Source organism: Syngnathoides biaculeatus, chromosome 19 (genome assembly GCF_019802595.1).
Source record: "Syngnathoides biaculeatus isolate LvHL_M chromosome 19, ASM1980259v1, whole genome shotgun sequence".
Lineage (NCBI taxonomy): Eukaryota > Metazoa > Chordata > Actinopteri > Syngnathiformes > Syngnathidae > Syngnathoides > Syngnathoides biaculeatus.
The window spans coordinates 11602963-11619973 of record NC_084658.1 but is presented as its reverse complement, the minus strand read 5'-3'; the positions used below and the strand labels follow the sequence as shown (position 1 = coordinate 11619973).

The window sequence follows — 17011 nt, the reverse complement described above, 5'->3', positions numbered from 1 at the left end:
ACCCTGAACCTCAGAGTTGCGAGGCAGTCGTGCCAACCACTAGGGCGCCGTGCTGCCCCATTTACAAATTTCCACAAGTCCCCTTTAAGATCACTGCGTCAAAAATTTTCCTGCCTCGGCCTATGCCCCACCCTTTTTAAAAAGGTTCCATGTTGTGCAACCCCCCGGAAAAAGAAGAAGGTATTAATAGAAAAATCCCTCATCACGCGCCCATTTCAGGTCCCTGAAGGCCTCACAACACATCACAGAAGCCCACTATTGCACATTCAATACATAATGTGCTGCATTTTGAGAGTTATTTCACTGTGATGAGATGGGTTGAATTCCTAAGAGCTCCCCTTCCCGCACGCATGAAAAGTACTTGTTAGACCGGCACGGCAGTATAGAGGGTGTGGACTGAATCCGGCCCACATAGAGCGGACGGGGCTCTTGGTAGCTGCACACTGCGCTTCAGAGAGTAGAGAGAGACAGAGAGGGGAGGGGGGCAAGTCAACACCCTACAGGACAACACAAACACGCGACTTTTCCGATCAGGATTCGGGAGGAGGTGGACGGAATCGCGGATTTTTGCCCCCCCGCCCCAGCGGACTCAGACCCAGGGCGGAATGGAGGCCAACGGCACTGCCGGGAGACACTGTGAGTTGCGATGGGTGACGCACGCGTTTAATGCCCATTTCAATATGTGATCTAATATTTCTCATGCACTCATACATTTACCAGAGAGCGGGGTGAGAAATATGTGGGTCGCGGGCCCACGTATTTGCACTCTTGGGTCAGGATTTTGGGGGAGTGTTATAGCAGTATAGTATTACTTTTTAGTAAATTTGGGAAATTATGAAAACATGGAGAGACTGTGAGCTACTGAGTACTCAATTGTAAAATGTAGTTTCAGTGTTTTTCCACCATTTCAGTTTTCCAGATTAACAGTTTGCATGTTCTCCCTGTTCCTGTGTGGATTTCCACCGGACACTCCGGTTTCATCCCACATCCCAAAAAACATGAAACATGAATCAGACACTCTAAATTGCCCCTAGGTGTGATTGTGAGTGCGACTGTGGTTTGTCGATGTGCCCTGCGATTGGATGGCAGCCAGTTCAGGGAGTACCCCGCCTCCTGCCCGTTGACAGCTGGGATAGGCTCCAGCACTCCCCGAGACCCTTGTGAGGATAAGCGGCGAAGAAAATGGATGGCTGGATAAACCACAACAGTACATATCAAGAACTTGAGCGCCTTTGGTAGTTCTGCAGCGCAATTGCGACATGCTCTTAGCTAGCTGGCTAAAGTTACACTCCGGAATACAGCTTCACGACAGAGAGTCCCCTGTAGTGAGATTATAGAGTGCCTCGTTGTCACGGCGCGGAATAATCCAGCCACCATGTCAGTGTGTGTAGGCATGTGCTGCACATACAGCATACAGTACAATATTGTATATGAAAGTGGAGTATGGGGCATTCAGTGGACACACCCACTCTTAATTTTCCCCATTTCCAAGATAGATTCCCAATTCAAAGCCATCATCTACTTCCATCCAACCATTTTCTTTGCCACATATCCTCACAAGGGTTGCAGAGAGTGCTGGAGCCCAGCTGTCAACGGGCAGGAGGCAGGGTACACCCGGAACTGGTTGCCAAGCAGTCGCAGGGCACATGGAGACAAAACAGCAGCACTCGCAATCACACCTCGGGGCAATTTAGAGTGTCCAATTCATGTTTTTTTTGGGATGTGGGAGGAAACCGGAGTGCCCGGAGAAAACCCACGCAGGCACCGACCGGGGAGAACATGTAAACTCCACACAGGCGGGGCCCGGGGATCGAAAATGTGAGGCCAACGCTTCACCAGCTGATCCATCGTGCCGCCTAACGTGATTATATTTGCACAAAAACAAACGAAAAAAAAAAAAGGGATACACAACACTTATTATTCACTATTATTAATAGTCCCCTTCCAAAGATGTGCGTGATTGAAATATCCACTGGTCTGGCATAATAATTGTGCATTTAAATTGTTTTAAAGTTTGTTTCCACGCAATTAAAAAGTTTTGAAAGTCTAATGGAGGTCAGGAATAGTAATTATAAATCTATATATTTTTTTCAACACCCGAGTGATTTCCACCCCCCCACACACAAAATAAAATAAGCATTTCCTCTTTAAAATTGCACTATTGTTATTATTATGTTACAACAACAATAACAACGCAGTAAATTACTATTATCAGCGAGGTGACAAATTGGAGCCTTTAGAAATATATATATATATATACACACACACTGTAAATATATTTATAGAATATAGAAAATCAGTGACAATCCTTAAAGCAAAATATATATATCATATGGACTGTGCAGACGTGTCAACTCACTGCACGAGTCATACTTTGTAATTGAGGCAATTTGGATGATAATTGCGTATTAGGATATTACGTGTATTGTATTGTGGTATTGGTGAAATATTCGAGCCCGTCAGTCGACCGCTCGTCGTCGCGAGTGGGCTTCTGCTCTTAGGTCACGTGACGCCTTTGTTGACGCTCCTGCGCGACACCGCCGCAATCTTGCCGGCGCGTGTCGGACTTCGAAAATGGCCCCGGATTATGAAACGTTTTCCTTTCCTTTTGGAGTTATTCGGTGCCTCAAAATCACAGCAATCAGACCAAGGCTCGGACCCGCCCAGTGACGGAGCCCCGACGTGCGCCTCTTTGACGTGATCTTTACTCCTTTACTTGCGCTCAGAGTTTGTTTGTTTGTTTTGTTTTTTTTTTATGTTTTGTTTTTTTCAATTCCCCCCAAAAACTCCTTGCGGGTACACATTTCTCGTCCAATGTCTTGCTGGAAAAAAAAGCCAAAAAGGAGTCCGTCGGAGGAAAAAGCTCTCCAGGAGCACAGAAGGAAAGTGGCCCAGGAGAACGGGAAACGTATCGGTGAGTGACCGCCCCACCTCCACCTCCTCCCGGTCGGCCACCGCCACCTTATCACCTTCCAACCAGGAGCTCTGCAACTATGTTTGCAATGCACGACTTTTAAAGTAACGCAAAGCTGAACAAGTGTCTCTTATTATTATTTTTTTAAATTATTTTTAAGTTTTTGGCTCCGTTTTCTTAAAGGCGTTGTCCACATTGCCCGGAGCGACGAATTCTTTTCTTTTGGAGTTTACAAAAAAAAGACCTCAACAGAGTCGACACTGCGTCTTTAAGACTATTCACAAAGCCCGCACACGACTTTATGTCAATGCTGAGTACAATTTGGGAATACCTGCTGCACATCCACCTGAAAAACTTTATATTTGCATTCGTTTCAAAACACGGGAAATGATATGAAAGTCAAATTAATCTGGGTTTGAACTGTCGCCATCTTCAGCTCTGTAGAGCAGTTTTTAAATAACATTTCAGCATTAATAACCATCATTTACTCGCCCTTCATGTTTGATCTTTCTACAAATGTTGTTTTCAAAATAGGAACAAGAAAATGTCAGTTTTCCACTAATGTGGGCGATATTTGATCACTCTTCCGACTAAATTTTGACATTCTAACCGCAACATGCTAACATGAGTGATTTTAGTCACATTGAGAAATTATCGTGCCTTAACGCCGTCTTCTGCTTTTGGTGCCACCTGAAACTTAAAAACTAAAGAAGTTGATCTCCATAATTTAAAAACATGGGAAAGCGTACGTAAATTAATCAACAAATCCGTGCTGGGTTTTAATTAACATTTTAGCATGATTAACAGTCGGCAAAACTCAAGACTCCAGTTCACCTGTGACCCTAAAAAGGGGTGTAAAAAAAAAAAAAAAAACAAAGAATGGACACCAGAAAAGGGTCTAAAATGTTAACCAGGCCGTCCAGTGATGTTTACGTTGAGACCACGGCTCTTTTATGGGCTACAGTGAAGAAAATAAGTATTTGAACACCCTGCTATAGTGCAAGTTCTCCAACTTAGAAATCATGGAGGGGTCTGAAATTTTCATCGGAGGTGCATGTACACTGTGAGAGAGATAATCTAAAAAGAAAAATCCAGAAATCACAATGTATGATTTTTTTTTTTAAAAAACAATTTGCGTGATACAGCTGCAAATAAGTATTTGAAGACCTGAGAAAACCCATGTAAATATTTGGTGCAGTAGCCTTTGTTTGCAATTACAGAGGTCAAACGTTTCCTGGAGTTGTTCACTGGGTTTCCACACACTACAAGAGGGACTTTGGCCCACTCTTCCACACAGATCTTCTCTAGATCAAACAGTTTTCTGAGCTGTCGCTGAGAAACACAGAGTTTCAGCTCCCTCCAAAGATTTTCTATTCGGTTTAAGGTCTGGAGACTAGCAAGGCCACGCCAGAACCTTGATGTGCTTCTGACAGAGCCAGTCCTCGGTTTTCCTGGCTGTGTGCTTCGGGTTATTGTCACGTCGAAAGACCCAGCCACGACCCATCTTCAATGCTCTGACTGTGTTCAAATACTTATTTTCTTTACTGTAAATTGCGCGCACACAGAGATTTTGCTTTGTCAGGTGGAAAAATATTAAATGTTAGATATTTGTGTTTGTGAGGCAGAAAACTCGCTGAAAATTTTCTCGGATGACTTGTTGCTCAGCTGATGGTACCCGTGTGAGGCAGACTTCAATAAAATTAAACTGTCAATAAATAATCGCTTCAGGGATCAGAAAAGTCACAAATTTGTCTTTTTTGTTGGTTGAGGTTGTTCTGCAAAATCTCACAATACACGGCCGCAGTCATCCTCTCCTTAATACAGTGCAGTCGTCCTGTCCCATGTGCAGAAAATCACCCCCAAAGCATGATGCTACCACCCCCATGCTTCACAGTAGGGACGGTGTTCTTGGGATGGAATTCATCATTTGTCTTCTTCCAAACACGGTTAGTGGAATTATGACCAAAAAGTCAAATTTTGGTCTCATCTGACCACAAAACTTTCTTTCATGACTCCTCTGGTCATTAGCAGACTTAAGACGGGCCTTAACATGTGCTGGTTTCAGCAGGGGAACCTTCCGTGCATTGCATGATTTCAAACCATGACATCTTAGTGCATTACCGACATTCACCCTTGGAAACTGTGGTCCCAGCTCTTTTCGGGTCATTGACCAAGTCCTGTCGTGTAATCCCGGGCTGATTCCTCACATTTTTTAGGATTATTGAGACCCCACGAGGTGATATCTTGCATGGGGCTCCACTCCGATTGAGATTGACCGTCATATTTAGCTTCTTCCATTTTCTGATGATTGCTCCAACAGTGGACCTTTTTTCCAACCAAGCTGGTTGGCAATTTCTCCGTAGCTCTTACCAGCCGTGTGGAGTTGTACGATTTTGTCTCTGGTGTCTTTGGACAGATCTTTGGTCTTGGCCATGTTACAAGTCTGAGTCTTACTGATTGTATAGGGTGGACAAGTGTCTTTATGCAGCTAACGACTTTCCACAGGAGCATCTGATTAAGGAGAAAACGTGGAGTGCAGGTGGACTTTTAAAGGCGGACTAACAGCTCTTTGAGGGTCAGAATTCTAGCTGACAGACAGGTGTTCAAATACTTATTTTCTTCCCCGTATAAGGGATCCCTACATGTGATTGAACATCTTTCGGCAAGCAGACTGTGGAGTCCAGTCACATTTTCCGAGTTGCTCTGGAATGCCCGCCTCAGCTAAAAAAAAAAAAAAAAAAAAAAAAAAAAAAAGAAATGAAAGTCTCATGGTTCATTTTGAAAGTTTCAATTCCAAAATGCAGAAGAAAAAGTCAAGACGCATCTTAAACGGACGAGGCCTTTGTCAGATTGAAAGCGCATGATTCTTCATTTACTTTCTTTCCGGAAAAAATAAATAAATAAATAAATAAAAATAAAACAACCACCGCGTAGACTCAACTTTGGCAGACGCCTCTCGCGCCCTTTCGTAATCGCTGAGTTCAGCGCTTTGATCATAAGCCGCTGCTTTTCGCCGATTCCATATTCAAAGCGCATTTTGCCGAATGGAGAACTAAGTGGATGCCATGTGACTGTTGTGATGTGGGTTTTTTTTTTTTGGTGGGGGGGGAACCAAGAAATGATTCAGTTCGGCATGGTACTGGAGAACGACAGTGATAGTTAAATAGACTGATAACAGGGAAGGATTCATTGTATGTTAGTCATAATCTGGATGTTTTCTCCCCTTTGACCCCCCCCCCCCCCCCAGGTTTGGACGGAGACCCCGATCTGGAGTTCCTGCTGGCCGGCGGCAGGCTGACAAAAGTTCGGTCCCGATCCTGGCGGAAGATCCGCTTCTACCGGCTGCAGGAGGACTGCAAGACCGTCTGGCACGAGTCCGAAAAGCTTTTCAAGCGCAAGCAGACGTGTGAGTGCCACAGTCCACCTTCCAGAACTTGATCGCGGGCGGTTCCGCGACCCTCGAACGCGCCGCTAATCGTGTGACGAGATCTGACTTTGTGAGCGTGTCGCGTGTTTGTTTGAATCTGGTTCTCCTTCATGTGGGACAGGGCAAATATTTTACCGCTGACTTTCCCTTGCATATTTCCCCGCCTCCAGATGCAGATTTTTCCATCCAAATTCCCAAGCGTTGCACAAATGCTCCTCTTCAAGTCCGCTGAGAACAGAGTACACCGCCCAGCTTTTTTGGGTGGTTTTCACCCCCCCCCCAACCAACCACCCCACCCTCCAATCTCCCCCCCCCCACTTTCAAGTTTGCCCTTTCGTGTTGCCTCCGCACGGATTCTGTCCAGAACAAAGACTTTTATGAGACCACATGCGTCAAACTCAGTCCTTCTCACATCGTGGCCCACTTAGGCAGATCATGAGTCTACCTCACGCATCCATCCATTATCTTTGCCGCTCATCCTCACAAGGGTCGCGGGGAGTGCTGGAGCCTATCCCAGCTGTCAACGGGCAGGAGGCGGGGCACACCTTGAACTGGTTGCCAGCCAATCGCAGGGCACTTGCAGACAGACAACAGCCGTACTCACAATCACACCGAGGGGCAATTTAGAGTGTCCAATTAATGTTGCATGTTTTTGGGATGTGGGAGGAAACCGGAGTGCCCGGTAGAAAACCCACGCAGTCACGGGGAGAACATGCAAACGCCACACAGGCGGGTCCGGAATTGAACGCAGGACGTCAGAATTGTGAGGCCAATGCTTTTACCAGCTGATCCACCGTGACGCCCTCCCTCATGTAGATTTCTGAAAATCTCTACGAAAATTGCAATTATTATTCACTTTTTACAGCCATTACAAGTATATCTATTTTTTTATTTTAATCAAATCACTTCGACATAAATTGAATAAAGTGTTCCTGCACTATTCACGTCCTGCCATGAATTGGAAAAAAAAATAAAAATAAAAAAAAATAAAAATTGATGCCCCTAAAATGTCACAAATTGCCCATTTTCCAAAAGACAATCGGCAACAGGCTAAATGAAGCTCCTCAACATATTTCAACACTGTTCCTTGGTATCAATATGCCAAGCAAGCACGAAATAAAACGCCGCAACTGACTTTGACATAGTTCCTTGGCACCAAGTTGTCATGAGATGCCAAAAAAAAAAAAAAAAAAAAAAAGTCAAATCTAAGACCGGAAACTCATTGTTTGCTGTTTTTGTGACAGCAACAGCTGAGCTGAGGCTTCACCCAGATGGAAGAAAATGTTTGTTTGTTTGTTTTTGTTTGTTTTAAATCGTCGCTAATGTCATCTGCTGTTGTTGTTGTCTGCGTTTGAGAGGTTCACATGAGGGCAGCGGATTGGGCGGGTAATCAAATCTCCCCCTTGGAATGCGCTGGAATTTTCACGCTCCGCTCGAGCGCAAGTCGATGTCTCGAGGGGTCGCTTCACGAGCGCAACCGTCGGGGGCGGGATTGTTTACTGCTGCCGTTGCGTAACCCCGTTTGGAACATCTTCGTTAAGGAGGCCGTTTGTTGGATGGTGTTTCCGTGGTAGCAGAGCAAGAAAGACGCTTTCAAGTAGAGGTGGGCAACATTTTGTGCTCAAGGGCCAAAATAAAACCGATGGTGCAGGTCATCAGGAGTTCAGGTAAAGAGGAGAATTCACTTGTGTGTGCAGAAAATTTTTAATTTTTAAAAATGTTCATTTTTCATCATCAACGTGAAACAACCAAGTTAATTATTTCACCATTTTATCATTTACAATAATCCAATTAAACTATTTAATAAAATACATTAAAAAATAAAATTTAACAGAATTTTTTTAAAAAGAAAAAAAATACATGTGGGATAAAATTGCATTTTAATACACTAATTGGTTCTCATTTGTATTATTCTGTATAAAAGTAATTATAACTAATTGGCCAATTATTTAATCCAAAATAGATTTTAAAATGGCAATTGTGGAATAGCTTTGTATTATTGTTTTTATCATTTACAAATCTATTCACCAGTGATGTCGTGAATCAGTCCAAAGAAAATGAATAAAAACGAAATCAATTTTGTGAAATAAATTGCGTAATATGTATTGCATAATTAGGACTGTATTTAAAAAGTTTATTTTGATAATGAAATCATAAGTTTGTTAGAAATAATGTAATTCTAATCCAGTTACCAATTTAAATAATTTGGAGAAAATCAATTCAGAAGATATTTAAAGAACTTTGTTTTGTAACCATAATAAGGTTAAAAATATAGATGAATGCAAAATGTATTTTAGGACCCTACGCTCATAAATCAGTGAGCCAGATTCAAAAACACTGAGCCATGTTATTAACTCATGGCATACATAATGCTTTTCCTTCCCCACATTTACTGGTGAACAACAACTTTTTTTTTAAATTAAGTGCCGTTTGAACCGAAGGTCAAAGCAGTGAAAGTAGCCAGAAACTGCTTCCTGTTGATAGATTAGACCACCAGTTCCTGGCAGACCGCACTGGACCCGCGGCACATTTGTCCGGTTTGAGGAAGGAAGTCAAATCCACAGTTCTGTCAGACCTGGGCCATATTTTTGTTTGCGGCCTCGGCAGGTTGTCACGCGCCATCTTGAATGATAAGAAGGCTTATGTTTTATTAACTTCTGGTTTTGTGACTGAGACTCTTGACTGTCTTTAGAGGGATCGATGTGTGCAGTGCGCCATGACGCTCATCTTTAAGCACCCCCCCCCCCCCCAAAAAAAGAATCTTTGCCACAATCTCTTGCCTTTCTTCACACAGTCTCCATCGACGACATCGACTCGGTGCGCAATGGCCGCCAGTCCGAGGGCCTCAACAAACACACCGAGCCGGGCGACGAAGACCGCTGCTTCTCCATCGTCTTCAAGGGCCGCAAGAAGGTTTTGGACCTGATGGCTGGGGACCAGGAGGAGGCCAATCAGTGGGTGAAAGGCTTTGAGAAAGTCATGAGCAACATGCGCAACCTCAGCCGGCAGCAGAAGAGCGAGCAGTATCCTTGGCAAAACGTCTTAAGTTAGAGAGTTCAAGTGCAAAGCAGATCCTTGCATCCCATCCCCAGCTGGATCATCGACTGCATGCGCAAAGCGGACAAGAACAAAGACAACAAAATGAACCTGAAGGAGCTGAAGAGCTTCCTGCGTCACGTCAACATCGAGGTGGACGACACGTACGCCGAAGAACTTTTTAAGGTGGGCACCGCTGGGAGACCCTTCGTTTGGTACCAGGGTCTTTTCTTTGTTAAAATTTATTCCAGTTGGGTTTAGGTTGGAAATATTGGTCAGTGCCTTTGTTAGCGTTTAGCTCAAAAGACAACATCTAGCTAATCCACAATGACTCGTAGAAATGTGACCAGTCCAACTCTGGCTACCTGGAAGACTCTGAGATCAAGACTTTTTACGAGCTGCTGACCCACCGAGAGGAGATAGACGTGATCTACGGGAACTACGCCGAAACGGATGGTCAGCTGAGCGTTCGGGACCTGCTCAACTTCCTGCTGAATGAGCAGAGGGAGGACGCGACCATGTCGGACGCTCTCAGACTGATCGAAAAATACGAGAGGAACGAAACGGGTTGGCGCACGGCAGGAAAACTGAACAGAAACCACAGTTGGGGTATTTGTCTTCCTTACCGTCTTTTTCCCCTTCAGCCAAACAGAACAAGCACATGACCAAAGACGGCTTCCAGATGTACCTTCAGCACGAAGACTGCAACATCTTCAACCCTGCCTATAAGAACATTTACCAAGACATGACGCAGCCTCTCAACCATTACTACATTTCCTCCTCGCATAACACGTATCTGACCAAAGACCAGCTGAAAGGACCCAGCAGCACTGAGGCCTACATCAGGTAAGGAAACAGGGCGTACTTTGAGTAACTGGAGAGAATACTAGGAGGCATTTATCTGAACCAAGGTTGAGGGTTGTTTATTTACTCAGTACTTGTTTTTTTTTTTTATCTGATGTATGCCGAGGGACTTGTTTTTTTTAGCAATTTAGTGACTCCATCGCAGACTACTGGGCATTTATTTGAAGTAAGGCTGCAAAGTGTTTGGGATTTAAATCGAAGTGCGACCTGGTGCCTATATTTACTGCAGAGTAGTCGCCACTGATGTACCGAGGCGTAGCGCACTGGGCCTCGACTGGAAGTAACGTTTCGTTTTCAAATTCAGAGCTTTAATGAAGAGTTGCCGCTGCGTGGAGCTGGACTGTTGGGACGGCGCCAACGGAGAGCCCGTCATCTACCACGGCTACACGCTCACCTCCAAAATCCTCTTCAAGGACGTCATCAAGGCCATTAAAGATTACGCCTTCAGGGTGCACGCCATCGCCGTCACCGGACTTGAGTTTTAATCACTGGCAGACTTCCCAGTTCACACGGATATTTGACATCTAAAGCCGTCAATGGCAGTGGAGGGATTATTATTATTATTATTATTATAGTACTTAAATTGCTGCATATTCCTGATAATCCTACTCATGCAGCACTGACACATATAATCACGTTAAACCTAACCAACAGTGAACATCAGTTCTCATAGTTGAAAGTTCCACAAAACACTTGAGTATCCTAACAGTTAGAAGTAACGCCCAAAAACATCTCTCAAACTGGAAAAGTACCACAACGGATACAGTCAAACCTGCTTTGAGTATTTGGAAGTAACGCCAGAAGCATTTCCTGACTATTACTCCATCCATACAGTAAATACTGCTTTGAATAGTTTTAAATACGTTTGGTCTTACCTGGTTAAGAAATTGTAGCAGTTCTAGGGTTTTCTGCCAGGGATGCTAAAGTAGCACCCACTTCTTCACCCAGACGTCGGACTACCCGGTCATTCTGTCCTTGGAGAACCACTGCAGCGTGGGCCAGCAGAAGCTCATGGCCCACTACATAATCTCCATCCTGGGGGACGCTTTGGTCACGAAGCCTCTCGGGAACGTCGTGCCCACCACCTTTCCCTCGCCAGAGGTTAGTGTGTGGCCTTTCCCCCCCCCCAATTTGAGACGCTCCATTAGCAGCTGTGAACACAGAGGAGCCAGTTATGAAAAAATTCTTGACAAATTTATGACTTTTCTGATCCATCAAGCGATTATTTATTGACAAAGTTTAATTTAGCCGAAGTCTGCCTCACACTGGCACCATCAGCTGAGGAAAATGTCATTCGAGAAAATTTTCAGTGAGTTTTCTGCCTCAAAAAGCTTTCAGACAAATAACTAACATTTCATATTTTTCACTTCAAAAGGCAAAATCTCACCGTGTGCGCATGACTTACTGTGAAGAAAATAAGTATTTGAACACAGAGCATTGACGATGGGTCTTTCAACACGACAATGACCCGAAGCACAGAGCCAGGAAGACCAAGGAGTGGCTCCGTAAGAAGCATATCAAGGTTCTGGCGTGGCCTAGCCAGTCTCCAGACCTAAACCCAATAGAAAATCTTTGGAGGGAGATGAAACTTAGTGTTTATCAGCGACAGCCCAGAAACCTGTCTGATCTAGAGAAGATCTGTGTGGAGGAGTGGGCCAAAATCCCTCTAACAGGTCTTTGAGAGTCAGAATTCGAGCTGATAGACAGGTGTTCAAATACTTACTTGCAGCTCTTCTTTTCCTTTCGGCTTGTCCCATTAGGGGTCGCCACAGCATGCCATCTTAGATGACATATATTTGTTTAGCACAGTTTTACGCCGGATTCCCTTCCTGACGCAACCCCGAGGAGAGAAGTTTCCAGCACCGGGTATTCCCAGGCGATCTCCCATCCATGTACTAATCAAGGCCAAACCCGCTCAGCTTCTGAGATCAGACGAGACCGGGACTTCTCAGGGTAGCATGGCCGTAAGCCCTCAATATTCCTCAACGTTCTTCTAAAAAGTAACTTCTTTAAGGCATTGGTTTCTATGTCTCGAAATAAGACTGCTCGATTGCTAAGGGGCAGCAGCAGACCCTGAAGAATCGCAGTCATTTGATGAGCAGATTGTTCATTAATTAGTTGTATCACACAAATCTTTTTTTAAAAAATTATACATTGTGATTTATAGATTTTTCTTTTTAGCTTAGCCCTCTAACAGTGGACATGCACCGACGCTGAAAATTCCAGCCCCCTACATGATATTTAATTGGGAGAACTTGCCATATAGCAGGGTGTTCAAATACTTATTTCCATCACTGTAACCTCGGTGCTAACGGCGGAGTCGGGTGGCCTTTCAAAAACCATCTGGAAGTCAAGGTTCCTGTACCTCTGCGGGACCAGGAGACCCGATTTGGGAACCGCCGTTTTAGAGCACCGTTCTCCAACGGGTTTTTGCATTCCGCAGGAGCTGAAAGGGAAGTTCCTGGTCAAGGGGAAGCGGCTGAACAAACTGGACGCCTCATTCAACAACAACAACAACGGGGTCTCGGAGGGCACCGTGTCCGAAGAGGACGAGGCGGCCGACCAAGAGAATGGACAAAAACCTCCACAAAAGGTGTGCGAAATCATCGTCAGCCGTTGAAAACGTACAAACGTAAATTTATTCAGGAATGTCATCTCAATAAATTAGAGGAAGTATGGGGAGGGGGTGGAGCAATTTGCACCAGAAGGGGAAAAAAAACAAAAATCTTAAATTTTCTTAACTTTCCCTTCAGAAATCAAAGATCACGCTGGCCAGGGAGCTGTCGGACGTGGTCGTCTACTGCAAGAGCGTCCACTTCAACGGTTTCGAACACGCCAGGGACAAGCTGGACTTCTACGAGATGTCCTCCTTCAAGGAGAGCAAAGCCTTCAACCTGGCCGAGAACTCAGGTGACCACCGGGGAGGAACCGTCATGCTTTTTCGTTTATGTATTTTTTTTTTTTTTTTTTAAACAGTTCTCTGGATTGTGGTTTTGGAAGATGGGGCGCCGCTTCGTCACTAAGCCGTCAAATTACAGTCATCGTTTTACGTGCAGATATTATAATATCTGAGTACGTGCTCGGTCAGAAATAATGAGAATCACTGCTAATCCGTGCTAACGCCCGCGTCACTTTTGAAATACTTGAAAGGACTTTAAAGAGAAGAATGTGATAATACAAGGTTTGAATTATATGGGGAATGGCAGAATTTTATGAGGATTTTGTTGCAGTCAAAGATAATTTTATACATGAAAATGCATGCAGTAGAAGGGGAAAAAAATAATCACGGTTTGGCATTTTAAATTTCAATATTTTATAACATTGGTAGAAAATGTATTATCCCTAAAATTGTTTTTTTAAAGTTTCTTTTCAAGATCATTTTTATATATATATTAGGGAAACGGTGTCAAAATTTTAAGAGGAAGAATAATGCCAGTAATAGAGAAATAATTTAGTTTATAAGATTATTATGGAAGATTAGGGTTTGAAAATGCACAGTTCTGATATTTTCAATGAAAGTGTAATTTTACAAAAAAAAAAAAAAACAGGACTAAAAATGTTTTTTTAAAATTGAAAAAAAATAAAATAAAAAAAAAAGGAATTTTTCACTTTATTGTGCGTCCCGTTTGAACGAGTGCGTTGTAACCAAACTTTGCAGCCACCGCCTTCATCCACCACAACGTGGACAAGCTGAGCCGGATCTACCCGGGCGGCTCCAGAACCGACTCCTCCAACTACAACCCGGTGCCGATGTGGAACGCCGGTTGCCAAATAGGTACGCACCCCCACCCCCCTTTCCTCGCTATTCCAATTTCATCCAAACAACGTTTACCTTTGCACCGGCAGTGGCCCTCAACTTCCAGACCCCCACCAAAGAGATGCACATCAACCAGGGCCGCTTCCTACCCAACGCCATGTGCGGCTACATCCTCAAGCCGGAATTCCAAAGAGACCCCAACTCTCAGTTCGACCCCAACGTCCTTTCTGATGGACCCTGGCTCAAAAAGAAGACCCTCCATGTCATGGTGAGCCGTTTTGTACACACGCACATTTTCCATCCATTTTCCTGGCCGCTTATCCTCACGAGGGTCACGGGGAGTGCTGGACCCTATCCCGGCTGTCAACGGGCAGGAGGCGGGGGTACACCCTGAACTGGTCGCCTGCCAATCGCAGGGCACATAGAGACAAACAGCTCGACTCGCGATCACACCAATTTGGAGTGTCCAAATAAATGTTTTTTGGGATGTTAGAGGAAACCGGAGAAAACCCAACGCAGGCACGGGGAGAACACGCAAACGCCACACAGGCGGGTCCAGGATTGAACCCGGGTCCTCAGAACTGTGAGGCCAACGCTTTCCACCTGACCCACTGTGCCGCTACACCCACATTTTTTTTCCTCCTAAAGTAAAATTTTAAAAAATAAAGCTTTTCATTCTTTGAAAGAAATTGAAACAAACATTAAAAAAAAAGTTAGACTTTCAACTAAAATCTAATTAGAATCAAATGAGAAAATTAAAATTTCACGAGACAATTTTTAAAAAAATATTTCACAATCCTGGGGAGGGGGAAATACAATGGGAAAAATATTTTACATAAAAACGTTTCTAATGGAAAAAGTTCTTGTTGTAAAAAACACTCATCCAGAAAAAACAATTATATTGTCTTAAAATATAAAGATTTTTATATGATTCACTTTTTTAATAGTTGATTTTAAAAACATTAAAAATCTTGTTATATTAGGAGAGAGAGAGCATCAAGTTGATCCACCGTGCATATGAACATTTTTTTCCCCTCCTAAAATAAAATAAACGTTTTTCATTCTTTGGAAGAAAAATGTACATTGATGCAATTCTTAACTATCGTCTGGAGCCTGAAAACATTGAAGAAATAAAAAAAAAAAAAAAAAAAAAAAATTTTTTTTTTTAATGTTGGAATTTCACATCAAAAATCTAATTAGAATCAATAAAAAAAATAACATTTCATGTGAGAATTAAAAAAAATATATTCCATAATACTGGGGGAAATACAATGGGAAAAAATATTTTACATGAAAATGTTTCTGTTTAGTAATTGTTGTATTATGGGATGCCCCGTAGGTGATCTCGGCCCAGCAGTTGCCCAAACTCAACGTCGACAAGCAGAAATCCATCGTGGACCCCCTGGTGAGGGTGGAGGTGTACGGCGTGCGGGCAGACAACGCCAGCAAGGAGACGCACCACATCGAAAACAACGGTGAATTGCTCAAAGGCTTGCGCAAACACGCCGAGACGAAAAAGGCTCTTGTGTGACGTATCGCGTTCTGTCTTTCCCGGGGGTCAGGGTTCAACCCCATGTGGAACGAGCGTTTCCAGTTCGACATCTACGTGCCCGAGCTGGCCATTTTGCGACTGGTGGTGGAGGACTACGACGCCACGTCGCCCAACGATCACGTCGGCCAGTACTGCCTGCCGCTCGCCTGCGTGCAGAACGGTCGGTTACGAGCGTCTTGCGCAAAAATTTCATCCGCTTTTGGATAAAAGTACAAAATTTGATACATTTTTTTTTTTATTTATACTTTTCCCAGGTTATCGCCACGTTCCCCTCCTGAACAAAAACGGCGACGTCATCTCGGCGGCCGGCCTCTTCGTCCACGTCATGCTCCTGGACGCCCACTAGAGTGAAGCATTTAACGCTCGTACTTGTTATTTTTCTCCAATATTCGCATCGTAACACAGCCGAGATGAACAAGGAAAGAAAGTATTCAAATCATCCCACCGGGGGGGCAACAACTTCAGGTCGCAAAGGTGAATATTGAGGCAGAGCTTATTTAATTTATATGGATGTACTTTTTTAACATGCTACACTAAAGGCTTTTTTTCTTATATTTTTGCTGAAATATATGATCTGATTGTCCATGACTAGACTTAAAATCACCAAACATAACGTTGCCATTAATTTTTGGTCATCCTAACACACACAGCCTCATTTTTTTTTTTTTTGGGGGGGGGGGGGGCTGTTATGTCAAATAATCAACTCTGTATTAAAACCCGAATGATAATTGAAGAAAATGATCCTATTGATAATTCAAACAATGCATTTGTATTTGTTTTTTTTTTTTTTTTGTTTTTTTTTGTACTTCTCAAATAAAAGCATCAGCAAGGTGTTGCATTTTCACTGACGCGACATTTCACTGAGCAATCAATTGTTTGCAGGAGCTGACAACAAAACTCAACGCAGCTCTGCTTACCTGTTTGGAGACGCAAAATTCAACATTCTGTCGCGATCTGTGTTGAGTTTTGTTTCATGTTTTCTTTATCTCCCATTTCTGTCTTTGTCTTGCTCGCTAGGTATTTGTTTTCACCTGGTCTCGTTAGCCCTGTCCGTGTCTACCAATCAGCTTCTTCCAGGCACTCGTGGCTTGTCCAGGTGTGCCTCGTTATCCTGTTAGCTAGCTTGTATTTAGCTCCCTGGTTTCCTGATGTGACTGTTAGCTGTGTTAGTGTGGTCATGTCATGGTTCCTTTCGAAGTGAACTTTATTCCCAAAGTTATTTTATTTTTTTTTTTTTTGGGGGGGGGACTTTAATGATTCATGTTTTAATTTTATTACATACGTCGCTTGCCCTGTTTTTTTTTTTGTTTTTTTTTAATGACTATATACATTTTGGAAGCTCCTGATCTTCTGCCTTGCTTCGCTTCATTTGGATCCTCCACTTTTTGCCAACTCCACCACAGAAACCATCGTTTGTGACGTCCATCCATCCATCCATCCATCCATTTTCTTTGCTGCTTA

At 43.5% G+C, this 17011-nt stretch overlaps 1 protein-coding gene and 1 long non-coding RNA gene across 4 annotated transcripts; one reads left to right on the top strand and one right to left on the bottom strand.

Annotated features, from left to right (window-relative positions):
* Nucleotides 1–241: 241 nt before the first annotated feature.
* plcd1a (phospholipase C, delta 1a) lies at nucleotides 242–16246 on the top strand. 3 transcript variants are annotated; one of them, XM_061805341.1, is made up of 15 exons: nucleotides 242–636; nucleotides 6162–6320; nucleotides 9136–9364; nucleotides 9434–9563; nucleotides 9716–9944; nucleotides 10022–10223; nucleotides 10546–10690; nucleotides 11190–11342; nucleotides 12685–12834; nucleotides 12995–13151; nucleotides 13900–14016; nucleotides 14088–14266; nucleotides 15338–15473; nucleotides 15561–15710; nucleotides 15805–16246. In XM_061805341.1, exons 1-15 carry the CDS (start codon nucleotides 606–608, stop codon nucleotides 15894–15896), a joined length of 2259 nt encoding a protein of 752 aa, XP_061661325.1. In that variant the 5' UTR covers nucleotides 242–605; the 3' UTR covers nucleotides 15897–16246. The 3 variants fall into 3 exon arrangements, with proteins under 3 accessions (XP_061661325.1, XP_061661322.1, XP_061661324.1); XM_061805338.1 differs by lacking the exon at nucleotides 242–636 and adding an exon at nucleotides 2540–2914; XM_061805340.1 differs by lacking the exon at nucleotides 242–636 and adding an exon at nucleotides 5705–6050.
* Nucleotides 15557–16591, bottom strand: LOC133492738 (uncharacterized). The gene is made up of 3 exons (XR_009792732.1): nucleotides 16468–16591; nucleotides 15796–15892; nucleotides 15557–15696 (listed from the first exon to the last, which is right to left on the bottom strand). It is a non-coding gene; the product is annotated as an uncharacterized LOC133492738 (long non-coding RNA).
* Between the last annotated feature and the right edge of the window lie 420 nt (nucleotides 16592–17011).